The sequence below is a fragment of the Cherax quadricarinatus genome, chromosome 79 (genome assembly GCF_038502225.1).
Source record: "Cherax quadricarinatus isolate ZL_2023a chromosome 79, ASM3850222v1, whole genome shotgun sequence".
Classification (NCBI taxonomy): domain Eukaryota; kingdom Metazoa; phylum Arthropoda; class Malacostraca; order Decapoda; family Parastacidae; genus Cherax; species Cherax quadricarinatus.
The window spans coordinates 2,692,832-2,708,936 of record NC_091370.1 but is presented as its reverse complement, the minus strand read 5'-3'; the positions used below and the strand labels follow the sequence as shown (position 1 = coordinate 2,708,936).

The 16,105-nt window shown below is 43.3% G+C and overlaps 1 protein-coding gene across 1 annotated transcript in view; it reads left to right on the top strand.

Annotated features, from left to right (window-relative positions):
- LOC128700818 (glucose dehydrogenase [FAD, quinone]-like) overlaps positions 1-16,105 on the top strand; it is a 212,991-nt gene that overhangs the window by 139,044 nt on the left and 57,842 nt on the right. Inside the window, exons 7-9 of the mRNA XM_070101832.1 lie at positions 4,310-4,366; positions 5,154-5,267; positions 5,981-6,137. Of these exons, the coding sequence (XP_069957933.1) occupies positions 4,310-4,366; positions 5,154-5,267; positions 5,981-6,137 (328 nt within the window). The remainder of the gene's footprint in view (positions 1-4,309; positions 4,367-5,153; positions 5,268-5,980; positions 6,138-16,105) is intronic.

The following is a 16,105-nucleotide window of genomic DNA, read 5'->3' as shown; positions in this document are numbered from 1 at the left end:
AAGCAACATCCGTGAACACAATGAAAGTCTAGGCTCCCGGAGGGCTCCAAGAGCAACAACCAACAGCCCCTCCCAGCAAACAGAGTTGACACCCACTGTGACTTCACCTCTACAGAGGTCCTAAATTCACAAATAACTCGCACATAGAAGAGAGGAGCTTTCGACGACGTTCCGGTCCGACTTGGACCATTTACAAAGTGTGTGACTTTGTAAATGCTCCAAGTCGGACCGAAACGTCGTCGTAAGCTCCTCTCTTCTATGTGTGGGTTATTTGTGTATTGTTCCAGTCACGGTATTGTGCCTTTTTTTGTTATAGAGGTCCTAAAATCTGCAGTCAAATTAACATCCACCAAGATGCTGGCACACATCCCCAAAGCAGCTCACCCTCAAGCTGCTAGCAAATTTGTTGGCCTCTTGAAGAAAGTCAGTGATGCCCTTGCAAACAAAGGATCCTGGCACAACCTACTGCTATTTGGAAATGCCTTTCTGGCTGTCCCACCAGGAAGGGACAAGTCCCTAACGACATATTTTATTAGGGCAATAAATGCATTCCTAGAGATGACAATCTCGTCCGCCTTCCCTCTAGGGCGACAAACACCCGCCGGGCAAATGCCAACAACATAACACTTGTTGCCTCAAAAATCAGAGCTCAAATAAGCAAAAAAAAAAAAAAATAGAAGAGGGTAGTACTACTGGAGTACTGAGGCTTATAACCAGTGATGATACCATCGCTCATAAGGACGTCATTACAGCACAAGTTCTGAAGGACAAACATCCACCCAGAGCTCCTAGTACAAACATTGACCTCCCTGACATTGCAGCAGGTGAAGAACATTTAACCCTACAGGATGCTGATGCATACAAAGCCGCTGGGCTCAGCAGGGGGTTTCACCAGTTTAAAGCCAGAAGACTTAAAACAAATGTTTAGTCCAGCACTTGGTGATGTTTCAAAGAGTTTGCTGTCTGAATTCACCAAATTTTCCAGTGTGTGCCTGGCTGGCAGTGTCCCGGAGGCCATTAGACCCCTCTCCTTTGGTGCATCACTATGTGTCCTCCAGAAAAAAAATGAAATAATCAGACCCATTGCAGTGGGCAACACCCTTCGGCCCCTTGTCACCAAGGCTGCAGTAAGAATGATGAGTCAAGAGGCTGCTGCAATGTTAAAAGCAACTCAGCTCGGTTTTGGTGTACAACAAGGCTGTGAAGCAGCTGCCCATGAAGCACGAGTATATATCAATAACATGTCAAATGTAAAAGCCTTGATCAAATTGGACATTGCCAGCGCATTCAACTTAATCAGAAGGATACTGATCTCCAAGCAATTTCTAGACACTCCACTTCCTTCAGTCCCTTCATACAATCCTGTTATATTGTAACTTCTAAACTATTGTTTGAGGATCGTGAAATTGACTCTTGTGAGGATGTACAACAGAGGGACCCCTCTAGCCCTTTTTCTTTTCTCTCTGGTCATCAAGGACGTCACAGAAGCGCTCTCCAGTGAGCTCAATATCTGGTTCTTGGATGATGGTACCCTAGCTGGCACTACAGAATCTCTCCGAGAGGACATCAGAAAAATTAAAGACGTGGAAGACAGCCTGGGCCTATATTTAAACCCCACCAAATGCGAAATAGTTTCTACTAATCAACAGATCATTTGGGGATATTAGTGAAGTTTTACCGGGAGCAGGAGCCATTCATCCAGCCAACAGCAGTCTCCATCTTGGACCCAGCGCCATTGATCTGATAGTAGAAAAAAAAATCTTAGACCTCAGGATGATGGAAGGCAGGATGAAAGACACTGATACACATAATGCTTTCTACCTACTTACCAGGTGCCTGTCCATTACAAAACCTCAGGATCTCAGGACTGCCTTCAGCAGTCCGAAACTCAAGGAATATGGCTCCCTCCTAAAGACCATGCTAGAGAGTGTATTGAATCTTTCCTTTGAAGATGGACAGTTGTTGGAAGCCTCACTTCCAGTCAGGCTTGAGGGCTGGGAGTATGCAAATCTTCCCAGATTGCCCTACCAGCTTTCCTATCCTCTTCCATAGCATCAAAGGAATTAATAAAACAAATTCTTCCTGACAACATCAGTGACTCAGAAGGAATATAGGACCCTATCTACGCCAGTGTCCTTACGGAATGGAAGACTCACTGCTACAGCAACTAAACCTAGTGTAGCAGTGGCCTACAAACAGTAACTGAAAAGGTGCTTGCCAGCATGCCTAGGGCTTTAACATCAGACAGGGAGACTGCCCGTCTCCAAGCTGTGATTGCACCTCACTCTGGGGACTTCCTCCAAATAGTTGACATTTTGGAAATGGAAGAATGGCAAATTCTTACCATGGGACTCTACCTGTGTGTCGACGCTGGCTGACACCTACATTCATCACAGTGTCTGTCGACAGGGAGGAGCTGCTGATCACAGGGAGGTGTACAAGATCGGCAAGTACAGAGATATAAGTCAACAGTATAAATTTGTCACAGTGGGATAGGAGACCTTGGGATCATGGGGAAAACACACCTCACGTTTCCTAAAAGAAGGGTTCCAGACTCATCGACACCACCAGGGACCCAAGAGCAGCAACTTTCATGTTCCAGCGGTTCAGTGTGGCCATCCAAAGGAAAAATGCATGCTGCATACTGGGCTCTCGTCCGGCTTCGGAGGAGCTGGAGGAGATTCATAATCTTTGATATATTGTACCAATGTATTCATGTTTGTATTGTTTGTCAGTGTATTCTGTCAATAAATAAACCTCGGACAGAATATAAAATATAGGAGATGGTAGGAGAGGAAATATTCACGAAAGCGCTTAGAATTTCACAGTTTTTTCACAGTGGTTGTTCTGCATATTGTGATATCACCTGTTTACTGTGATCTTACTGCATATATATATATATATATATATATATATATATATATATATATATATATATATATATATATATATATATATATATATATATATACATATATATATATATGAATTCGCAAGAGCAGGCGAAATATACACAAACATTGATCTCTGGCTGAAGGAGACTCGAACCTACGAACCTTGGAACAAGGTACGCAGTGCATTACCATTCTCACCACACTGGACCAATACCTTGGCGTCCAGGCTGAGCTAGACGTTGATCCAAGGGAGCCTGCTCTTGCGAATTCCTTGCATTGTCAAAATCTCTAGTAAGGCTGATGCATGCAGGGGATGAGATGAAAAGCTGTAATCCTTCTCCCTGAAAGCTGGCTGCCTTGGATCAACGTGTAGCGCAAGCTGGGCGCCAAGGTATTGGTCCAGTGTGGTGAGAATGGTAATGCACTGCGTACCTTGTTCCAAGGTTCGTAGGTTCGAGTCTCCTTCAGCCAGAGATCAGTGTTTATATATATATATATATATATATATATATATATATATATATATATATATATATATATACACACACACATATATATATATATATATATATATATATATATATATATATATATATATATATATACACACACACATACATATATATATATATATATATATATATATATATATATATACATATATGTGTGTGTGTGTGTATATATATATATATATATATATATATATATATATATATATATATATATATATATATATATATATATGTGTGTGTGTGTGTGTGTGTGTGTATATATATATATATATATATATATATATATATATATATATATATATATATATATATATATATATATATTACTGTAACCATGAACGAGTGGTATTTAATCAATAACAAGACAGCGACGCTCAAATCCACTTGGTTATAGAGGCTCCACCTCTTATGGTATACCTGGAGTCCCTGAGCCTCGGAGAAGTGTAGGTTCCAGTCTCCTCCACTCTAAGATAAATGTTTGAATATTTCATTCGTTCTGCAAGATCAAAACACACTCTCACACTCTCACACTCTCACACTCTCACACTCTCACACTCTCACACTCTCACACTCTTAAAAAATGCAAATTGATAAACAGTTTTTTTCATTGACAATGATGAAAAAGGAATAAATTTTGAGCAAACATAATTTAGAAACCTCACCTAACATAACTTAAACTTACGTATTTTTTAACCAAATTCTACAAAATATTAAAAAAATCTGTTTAAATTTATTTAATAATATTAAAGAAAAATGTCAAATACATTTTTTCGTTATGTTCTAAATGATTTTCGCAGATTTATGGCATAAACTAATTTTCACTCTGCTTATTCGGCAGAAAAGTCTCTTGCAGTGTAGAGTTTAGTTATTCTTTAACTTTTTGATTCCTCGTCTCCTTTTCAGATATTGTTTGACAACGACAAGAGAGCTGTTGGGGTCCGCTTCTTACACCGGGGACAGGTACACTAATTTGTGAATGTTGCTGTTGCTATTGATCTGAGAGTGCATACTGTTGCTATTTATTTGAGAGTGCATACTGTTGCTATTGATCTGAGAGTGCATACTGTTGCTATTTATTTGAGAGTGCATACTGTTGCTATTGATCTGAGAGTGCATACTGTTGCTATTTATTTGAGAGTGCATACTGTTGCTATTTATTTGAGAGTGCATACTGTTGCTATTGATCTGAGAGTGCGTACTGTTGCTATTTATTTGAGAGTGCATACTGTTGCTATTGATCTGAGAGTGCATACTGTTGCTATTTATTTGAGAGTGCATACTGTTGCTATTTATTTGAGAGTGCATACTGTTGCTATTTATTTGAGAGTGCATACTGTTGCTATTTATTTGAGAGTGCATGCTGTTGCTATTTATTTGAGAGTGCATGCTGTTGCTATTTATTTGAGAGTGCATGATGTTGCTATTAGTTTATTCATCAGGGAAATATACTCTAATTAGTCTTTAAGACAAGCTAGCATATTCAACTAGCCTGCTCGCCAGACCTGCGCCAAAGAGGACACCTTGAAGAGTGTCTTGTTAGGGACACACGTGAAGGCTGGGTAGTTGGTATCACCAGACTTGGACTCAATAGTTACATTGTTTTCGTGCATTTATAATACCTTTGTTTATATTCAAATATTCGTTGGGAAATATTATACCCTTAAGGGTGGATGAAATTCGAAGGCACATCAAAAAAATATATTTAGGTCAACGAATCTCAGCACTGTTCATCTACGTTCGCCCACAGCTGAAGTCAGTGTACGCAATTAGGGAGGTGGTGTTGTCTGCTGGTGCCATCGGTTCACCCCAGTTACTGATGTTGTCAGGTGTTGGACCTGCTGATCACCTTCACCAACACGGTGTATGTACATATTCTTGTTTTGCATGTCTTCTGTCTGTGTTAACTTTATATTGACTACCTAGACATTACAAATGTGTTTTCCTGAATACCTTGCTAAATATTTTTTATTTTATTTTACTGATTAATTCAGGATTCATCTTGTTTTGGTTTATAAGATTATATACTGACTAGTGAAACACTTCTGTATGTTAATATTGAACGAATAGTTTCTACAATGCGGCTAATTTTGTATTTTCCCCGTATTTAATTGTATGATTCTCATACTGGATCCATTGTCAGTCTTGTACAAGTATGATCATAACAATATAATAATAATAATATCTATATTTACTGCAAGTACATGTACAAGGTATACTGTCATAGCTGACATCAATGACATACTACTATACTGACAGCCCGTTGTTATGCTGAGCATTACGGGCAAATTAGGTCCTTGTCCCAGGATGCGACACATACCAGTTGACTAACACCCAGGTACCCATTTTACTGATGGGTGAACATAGACAACTGGTGTAAAGAAACTCACTCAGTGTTTCTACCCTCGCTTTGAATCGAACACAGACCCTCGCCGTGTGAAGCGAGAGTTCTAGCGATAAATCCACTCTTCATACCGTCCCACAGAACAATGCTTTTTTTTAATCCATTATCTCCTCTTGTCTTAGAACTTTTCCCTCTCTCATTGTAAATAAATATATTCAACTTTCCTTGGGCAGATCCCAATAGTGGCGAACGTTCCAGGAGTGGGCAAAAACCTAAACGATCACCCATTCGTTACCGGACTCTCCTGGACTGTGAAGAACGGATCTACTTTCCAAGTATTAGACACTACCAGCCCTGAACTCCTGCGGCAGTTCATCCATCACAGAGAAGGTGGGTGAGGTAGATACATAGACAGAAAGAGAGAGATTAAAATTGATTGTGATTTATGAAAGATGGTTACTGTCGCAAGCAATAAAGTACAAAATATGGTTTTAATGACATTAATGTTTATACTGATTTGTATGTTTGCATTTGCATATATTAATTTAGCTGAAACATACGACCGCCATCGTGAATTCCGTCTCCTGAACTTTTACTTCTCTATAAAATTTTGCATGGACTCTGCTTCCAGCACTTCCTCTTGTGTGATTTGTTTGTTTTATGATTTCGTCAGTCACTTTCACTTCTATAGTATCGTTACTTTTCCCTAGGCTTACCCAGGGTGAGCCTAGGTTGTCACTACAACTGAAATTGAGTTCGGACACACACACCTGCAACCACAATTAGGTGAGTACAGGCTCAGGGGACAAGACGAAGATGGACCTGGTAAGAAAGAGTGAATGGAGGAGCTATGAGACAAGATGGACCAAGTGTAGGAAAGCAAACTAGACAAGCTTACAGCGAGAAAAGAGAAGAGAATGGAGGCAGTGAAGAAGAAGTGGGAATCGGGAACTGAAGCTTCAGAAGCTAAAATACGGGCCTTAGAAGATGAATTAAATATGCTGAAGCGAGATATAAAGCTAACAACCAGAGGGGCCATGACATCTGGAGCTGGTACCCCAGTATTAAACGAGGGGTCCAAAAGAAAGGAGACAAAACTTACATTGAGGCACTAACAAGTCACCAGGAAATGTCGAGGAACAAAGGGGGCACCCTGTTGGGAACAGGGACAGCAGTATGTGAGCGTGGAGCAGGCATTTGTGAAGGGGGGCACAGGTGGTGGCGACAGGCCCCATGCAGAGGCATGACCAGGCCACAGGAGGTACACAAACTATTAAAGGAGGTGATGGTTATGTATAAATGGGACCCAGAGAAGTGGAGGGACAAACAATGGGAGGAGAGGGAGAGGTCTTCATCCATGGGCTTCAGGAAAGCAAAGGGAAGATGAATAATGAAAGACAGCAGACAAAAAACAAGAGATTAAAATTAAAATCACACAAACAGGAGAGGAAGGCATATCTGAGCTAATAAATTTTCAGAGAACAGGGAAGTACTTGATGGAGAGAAATCGGCCAGTCAAACTAATTTTCAAAACAGAAACGATACAGGACAGGATAATACATGAGAAACCACGGCTAAAGCAATCAGCAACATACCTGAGGGTGTTCCTGGATTACGAGAGAACAAGAACAAAACAACAGCTGTGAGGACACAGAGACGAAATAGGAAAGAAAGAAGGAAAGAAAGACAAGGCTAGAGTCACTAGAGAACAACCAGACTCGAGGTGAGCAGTGTGCACAAACACCCCACAATATGCAGTAGAATCTTATATCACCCTGCAAGGACCCCCACCCCACCTCCCCCAAACCCCCCAGAATACAGTGTTGGAGAGGAAACTGGGGGTATGGTACACCAATGCTGATGGAATAATGAATATGTGGGAGGAGTGGCACAAAAGAATCACAGAGGTGTCACCAGACATCATATCCCTCAAAGAAACCAAATTCTCAGGAATGATAACAAATGCCATCTTTCCAACTGGATATCAGATCCTGAGGAAAGACAAAGCTTAACGGGGGGTTACCTGGTTACCTGGAGGTTATTCCGGGGATAAACGCCCCCGCGGCCCGGTCCATGACCAGGCCTCCCGGTAGATCAGGGCCTGATCAACCAGGCTGTTTCTGCTGGCTGCATGCAGTCCAACGTACAAGCCACAGCCCAGCTGATCCGGCACTGACTTTAGGTATCTGTCCAGCTCTCTCTTGAAGGCAGCCAGGGGTTTATTGGAGAGGTCGAGGAGTGACACTTCTCATCAAAAACGAATGGGATTTTGAGGAGTTGGAGAGAGAGGACCTGTGCATATTCATTTCTTGCTCTTCAACTACTCTCCTTGTCTCCTGGGTTCTTTGCCTTCTATACTTCTTCCATTCTCTAGCACACTTGGTTTTAGCCTCTCTACACCTTTGAGTGAACCAAAAGCTCGTTCTGTCCTTCTCATTATGTCTGTTGCCCTTGAGTACAAACCTCTCCTCTGCTTCCTTGCAAATTGTTGTCACATACTCAATCATCTCATTTCCTGTTTTCCCTGCCAGTTCTCTGTCCCACTGGACCTTATTCAGGAAATTCCTCATGCCTGTATAGCCCCCTCTCTTGTAGCTTGGTTTCATTTTTCCTGACTCCCTCCCCATTTGTAACGAAGCTTAGAACCATGTAATCACTAGCTCTGAAGAGCCGTTTATATGTGATGTAATCAACATCTGCACTGTTCAAGGTGAATACTAGGTCCACTCTTGCTGGTTCATCCTCTCCCCTCTCTCTAGTAGTGTTGTTAATGTGTTTTTCAGTACCTCCTCCAGCACGTTCCTCCTCCTCCACGTTTCTCAGTCCCCATGTGGCTCCAGGATTTCCCAGCCGATTTCTTTGTGATTGAAGTCACTTGCAACCTGTAGCTTTGCCCTGTCCTCATGGGCCCTTCTGGCCACTTCAGCCAGTGTGTCAACCATCTTTCTGTTACTCTCATTATATTCTTGTCTTGGCCTCCTCCTTTCCTGTGGTAGGTTATACATCACGACAATCACCACCTTGGGACCTCCAGTCTGAAGTATTCCTGTTGTGTAGTCCTATGTTTCTCTTCTGTCTCCTCTCTCCAACTCCTCAAACTCTCATTGGTTTTTGATTAGCAGTGTCTCTCCTCCACCCCCTCCTTGTTCCCTCAATCTTTCCTATGAATCTGATATCCATTTGGAAAGGTGGCATTTTTTATCATTCTAGAGTTTGGTTTCTGTGAGGGCTATGATGTCTGGTGACGCCTCTGTGATTCTTTTGCGCCACTTCTCCTACTTATTTATACAATCAGCATTGGTTTACCATACATTCAGTTTCTTCTTCAATACTGATTCTGGAAGTTTTATGGAGAGTGGTGGGGGTTCTGGCAGGGTACTATGCGATTCTGCTGCTTATTGTGGGGTATGGTTGTGAGTATGGGGTGTGTGTTTGGCTTTGGGGTTCTGAGGGTGGTTCTGTGGGTGTTTTTGCGCTCTGCTCCACTCATCTCTGGTTCTTCTCTACTGACTCTAGCCTTGTCTCTTGCCCCTTTCATCTCTGTGTCCTCCCTCTCAGCTGTCAGTATTCTGTCCTCATTCTCTCTCGGCCTACAAACACCCTCTGGTATGTTGTTGATTCCTTTAACTATGGTTTCTCCTTCAGGATTCTGCCCCTCACCATTTCTGTCCTGAAAATCAGTTTGACTGGCCGATTTCTCTCCTTGAAGTACCCCCCTATTCTCTGAAAATTTATTAGCTAAGACATATCCTGCTCTCCTGATTGTTTGATGATATTTACAATCTCTTGTGTTCCTTTCCATCATCTCTCATTATGTGTCTTCCACATAGAGCCTGTCATTTCCGCCTGCAACCCCCCCTCTCAAATATGCCTGCTCTCCCCCTCACCTGTTTATGTGCCCAACAGTGTGCCCCCTTCATTCCTCGACTTTTGCTGGTGATTTGATAGGGCCTTAATGTAAGTTTTGTCTCCTTTCTTGCCTTTGGACCCCTCGTTTAATATTTGGGTACCTGCTCCAGATGCCATGGCTCCTCTGGTTGTTGGTCCCATATTTTGCTTCAGCATATTTATTTCATCTTCTAGGGCAGGTATATTTGCTTCTACAGCTTCAGCTTATGACCACTTTCTCTTCTCTGCCTCCACCCTCTTTTTAATTCTCGCTGTAAGGTTATCTAATCTGCTTTCCCACACTTGCTCTTGTCCCCTGAGTCTTCTATTTCCCCTCCGAGGCCTCATTTTCTGTTTATATGCGTGTGTACTCTGCTAGTTGTACACACCTAGTTGTGGTTGTGGGGGTCGAATCACAGCTCCTGGCCCCACCTCTTCAACTGGCCGCTACCCAGTCACTCTTCCCTCTCTGTTTACCTGGAGTTTACCTGGAGAGAGTTCCGGGGGTCAACGCCCTCGCGGCCCGGTCTGTGACCAGGCCTCCTGGTGGATCAGAGCCTGATCAACCAGGCTGTTGCTGCTGGCTGCACGCAAACCAACGTACGAGCCACAGCCCGGCCGATCAGGAACTGACTTTAGGTGCTTGTCCAGTGCCAGCTTGAAGACTGCCAGGGGTCTGTTGGTAATCCCCCTTATGTGTGCTGGGAGGCAGTTGAACAGTCTCGGGCCCCTGACACTTATTGTATGGTGTCTTAACGTGCTAGTGACACCCCTGCTTTTCATTGGGGGGATGGTGCATCGTCTGCCAAGTCTTTTGCTTTCGTAGTGAGTGATTTTCGTGTGCAAGTTCGGTACTAGTCCCTCTAGGATTTTCCAGGTGTATATAATCATGTATCTCTCCCTCCTGCGTTCCAGGGAATACAGGTTTAGGAACCTCAAGCGCTCCCAGTAATTGAGGTGTTTTATCTCCGTTATGCGCGCCGTGAAGGTTCTCTGTACATTCTCTAGGTCGGCAATTTCACCTGCCTTGAAAGGTGCCGTTAGTGTGCAGCAATATTCCAGCCTAGATAGAACAAGTGACCTGAAGAGTGTCATCATGGGCTTGGCCTCCCTAGTTTTGAAGGTTCTCATTATCCATCCTGTCATTTTTCTAGCAGATGCGATTGATACAATGTTATGGTCTTTGAAGGTGAGATCCTCCGACATGATCACTCCCAGGTCTTTGACGTTGGTGTGTCGCTCTATTTTGTGGCCAGAATTTGTTTTGTACTCTGATGAAGATTTAATTTCCTCATGTTTACCATATCTCAGTAATTGAAATTTCTCATCGTTGAACTTCATATTGTTTTCTGCAGCCCACTGAAAGATTTGGTTGATGTCCGCCTGGAGCCTTGCAGTGTCTGCAATGGAAGACACTGTCATGCAGATTCGGGTGTCATCTGCGAAGGAAGACACGGTGCTGTGGCTGACATCCTTGTCTATGTCGGATATGAGGATGAGGAACACGATGGGAGCGAGTACTGTGCCTTGTGGAACAGAGCTTTTCACCGTAGCTGCCTCGGACTTTACTCTGTTGACGACTACTCTCTGTGTTCTGTTAGTGAGGAAATTATAGATCCATCGACCGACTTTTCCTGTTATTCTTTTAGCACGCATTTTGTGCGCTATTACGCCATGGTCACACTTGTCGAAGGCTTTTGCAAAGTCTGTATATATTACATCTGCATTCTTTTTGTCTTCTAGTGCATTTAGGACCTTGTCGTAGTGATCCAATAGTTGAGACAGACAGGAACGACCTGTTCTAAACCCATGTTGCCCTGGGTTGTGTAACTGATGGGTTTCTAGATGGGTGGTGATCTTGCTTCTTAGGACCCTTTCAAAGATTTTTATGATATGGGATGTTAGTGCTATTGGTCTGTAGTTCTTTGCTGTTGCTTTACTGCCCCCTTTGTGGAGTGGGGCTATGTCTGTTGTTTTTAGTAACTGTGGGACGACCCCCGTGTCCATGCTCCCTCTCCATAGGATGGAAAAGGCTCGTGATAGGGGCTTCTTGCAGTTCTTGATGAACACGGAGTTCCATGAGTCTGGCCCTGGGGCAGAGTGCATGGGCATGTCATTTATCGCCTGTTCGAAGTCATTTGGCGTCAGGATAACATCGGATAGGCTTGTGTTAATCAAATTTTGTGGCTCTCATAAAAAATTCATTTTGATCTTCGACTCTCAGTCTGGTTAGCGGCTTGCTAAAATCTGAGTCATATTGGGACTTGAGTAGCTCACTCATTTCCTTGCTGTCATCTGTGTAGGACCCATCTTGTTTAAGTAGGGGCCCAATACTGGACGTTGTTCTCGATTTTGATTTGGCATAGGAGAAGAAATACTTTGGGTTTCTTTCGATTTCATTTATGGCTTTTAGTTCTTCCCGCGATTCCTGACTCCTAAAGGATTCTTTTAGCTTAAGTTCGATGCTTGCTATTTCTCTGACCAGTGTCTCCCTACGCATTTCAGATATATTGACCTCTTTTAGCCGCTCTGTTATTCTTTTCCGTCGCCTGTAAAGGGAGAGCCTGTCTCTTTCTATTTTACATCTACTCCTCCTTTTTCTTAGAGGAATAAGCCTTGTGCATACATCGAGTGCCACCGAGTTAATCTGTTCTAGGCATAAGTTGGGATCTGTGTTGCTTAGTATATCTTCCCAGCTTATATCGTGAGTTTTATCATACCTCTTCTTAAAGCTATGTATGGATCCTGCCTCCATTACATCACTACTCAGGCTGTTCCACTTCCGGACAACTCTGTGACTGAAGAAATACTTCCTAACATCCCTGTGGTTCATCTGGGTCATCAACTTCCAACTGTGACCCCTTATTGTTGTGTCCCATCTCTGGAACATCCTGTCTCTGTCCACCTTGTCTATACCTCTCAATAGTTTATATGTCGTTATCATATTCCCCCTATTTCTCCTGTCTTCCAGTGTCAACAGGTTGATTTCCCTTAACCTCTCCTCGTAGGACATACCTCTTAGCTCTGGGACTAATCTTGTTGCAAACCTTCGCACTTTCTCTAGTTTTCTCACATGCTTGGCTAAGTGAGGGTTCCAAACTGGCGCTGCATATTCCAATATGGGCCTAATGTACACAGTGTACAGGGTCCTGATTGACTCCTTATTTAGATGTCTGAATGCTGTTGTTAGGTTTGCCAGGCACCCATATGCTGCAGCAGTTATTTGGTTGATGTGCGACTCAGAAGATGTGCCCGGTGTTATACACACACACCAAAGTCCTTTTCCTGTGTTCCATCTGTGGTCTCCTTTGCCCTTCCCCAGTCTTCATGACTTTGCACTTGTTGGGGTTGAACTCCAGGAGGCAGTTGCTGGACCAGGCAAGCAGTCTGTCCAGATCCCTCTGTAGTTCTGCCTGCTCCTCCTCTGATTGAATTCTTCTCATCAACTTCATATCATCTGCAAACACACACCCTTAGATTCTATTCCTTCCGTCATGTCGTTTACAAATACCAGAAACAGTACTGGTCCTAGGACTGATCCCTGTGGCACCCCACTCGTTACAGGCGCCCACTCTGACACCTTGCCACGTACCATGACTCACTGTTGTCTTCCTGACAGGTATTCCTGATCCATTGTAGTGCATTCTCTGTTATCCCTGCCTGGTCCTCCAGCTTCTGCACTAATCTCTTGTGTGGAACTTTGTCAAACGCCTTCTTACAGTCCAAGAAAATGCAATCTACCCACCCCTCTCTCTCTTGTCTTACTGCCGTCACCCTGTCATAGAACTCCAATAGGTTTGTGACACAGGATTTCCCATCCCTGAAACCATGCTGGCTGTCGTTCAAAAGCTCTTTTCTTTCTAGGTGTTCCACCGCTCTTCTGATAATTTTCTCCGTGACCTTGCATACTATACACATCAGAGACACTGGTCTGTAGTTAAATTCATCGTGTCTGTCTCCTTTTTTTAAAAATTGGGACTAATTTTGCCGTCTTTCATACTTCCGGTAGTCGTCCTGTTTCGATAGATGTGTTGAAGATAGTTGTTAGTGGTACACAAAGCACCTCTGCTCGCTGTCTCAGGACCCATGGAGAGATGTTATCCGGCCCTATTTCCTTTGAGGTATCTAGCTCACTTAACAGCCTCTTCACTTATTCCTCGCTTGTATGTATTGTGTCCAGCACTTGATGGTGTATCTCACCTCTCTGCCTTTCTGGAGGTCCTTCTGTCTCCTCTCTGAACATTTCTTTGAATCTCATGTTGAGCTCCTCACATACTTCGAGGTCGTTTTTTGCGACCTCCCCTCTTCCTTCCTCAGCCTGATTACCTGGTCCTTGACTGTTGTTTTTCATCCTGATGTGGCTGTACAACAGTTTTGGGTCAGATTTGGCTTTCGCTGATATGTCGTTCTCATATTGCCTTTGGGCCTCCCGTCTTACCTGTGCATATTCATTTCTCGCTCTATGACTGGTCTCCTTATTCTCCTGGGTCCTTTGCCTTCTATATTTCTTCTATTTCCTAGCACACTTGGTTTTGGCCTCCCTGCACCTTTGGGTGAACTACAGGCTCATCCTGGCTTTTTCGTTTTTCCTCTCCTCAGCTTCCTTGCATATTGTTGTCACAAATTCCATCATCTCGTCCACTGACTTCCCTGCTAGTTCTCTGCCCCACTGAATTCTGTTTAGAAAGTTCTTCATGGTTGCGTAGTCCCCTTTCTTGTAGTTTGGTTTCATTCACCCAGCCCCTCCTGCTTCCCCCTCCACTTGTAACTCTACTATATATTCGAAGCATAAAACCACATGATCACTGGCCCCCATGGGTCTTTCATATATGATGTCCTCAATATCTGCACTACTCATGGTGAATACTAGGTCCAATCTCGCTGGTTCATCCTCTCCTCTCTCTCAGGTAGTGTTCCTTATGTGTTGGTACATGAGGTTTTCCAGTACCACCTCCATCATCTTAGCCCTCCACGTTTCTTGGCACTCATGTGGCTCCAGATTCTCCCAGTTGATTTCCTTGTGGTTGAAGGCACCCATGATCAGTAGCTTTGCCCTGATCGCATGAGCCCTTCTTGCCACTTCAGCCAGTGTGTCAACCATCGCTCTATTACTCCTGCTGTTCTGTGGTGGGTTATACATCATTGCAATTACCACCTTGAGACCTCCAGACTGAAGCATTCCTACTCTTGCTTCTCCTCTGTCTCCTCTCTCCAGCTCATCAAAATCCCATCGGTTTTTGACCAGCAGTGCCAATCCTCCACCTCCTCTGTTCCCTCTGTCTTTCCTCAGGATCTGATATCCCGTTGGAAAGATGTCATCTATTATCATGCCTGTGAGCTTGGTTACTGTGAAGGCTATGATGAAAACTCACACTCACACGAGCTTTTAAATCTCTGCACAAAATTCAATTTAAACCAGCAAATAATAGAGCCTACTAGACTGGAGAATACACTAGACCTCATCTTCACTAACAATGATGATCTGATAAGAAATGTCACCACATCAAAAACAATATACTCAGATCACAACATAATTGAGGTTCAGACATGTATGCGTAGAGCCCCAGACCGACATAATGAGATTAGTCACGAGGGAGCATTCACCAAATTCAACTTCAATAAAAAAAACATAAAGTGGGACCAAGTAAACCAAGTCCTAACCGATATAAGCTGGGAAGATATACTAAGCAACACAGACCCCAACTTATGCCTAGAACAGATTAACTTGGTGGCAATCGATGTATGCACAAGGCTTATTCCTCTAAGAAAAAGGAGGAGTAGATGTAAAATAGAAAGAGACAGGCGCTCCATTTACAGGCGACGGAAAAGAATAACAGAGCGGCTAAAAGAGGTCAATATATCTGAAATGCGTAGGGAGACATTGGTCAGAGAAATAGCAAGCATCGAACTCAAGCTAAAGGAATCTTATAGGAGTCAGGAATCGCGGGAAGAACTAAAAGCCATAAATGAAATTGAAAGAAACCCAAAGTATTTCTTCTCCTATGCCAAATCAAAGTCGAGAACAACATCCAGTATTGGGCCCCTACTTAAACAAGATGGGTCCTACACAGATGACAGCAAGGAAATGAGTGAGCTACTCAAGTCCCAATATGACTCAGTTTTTAGCAAGCCGCTAACCAGACTGAGAGTCGAAGATCAAAATGAATTTTTTATGAGAGAGCCACAGAATTTGGTTAACACAAGCCTATCCGATGTTATCCTGACGCCAAATGACTTCGAACAGGCGATAAATGACATGCCCATGCACTGCCCCAGGGCCAGACTCATGGAACTCCGTGTTCATCAAAAACTGCAAGAAGCCCCCATCACGAGCCTTTTCCATCCTATGGAGAGGGAGCATGGACACTGGGGTCGTCCCACAGTTACTAAAAACAACAGACATAGCCCCACTCCACAAAGGGGGCAGTAAAGCAACAGCAAAGAACTACAGACCGATAGCACTAACATCC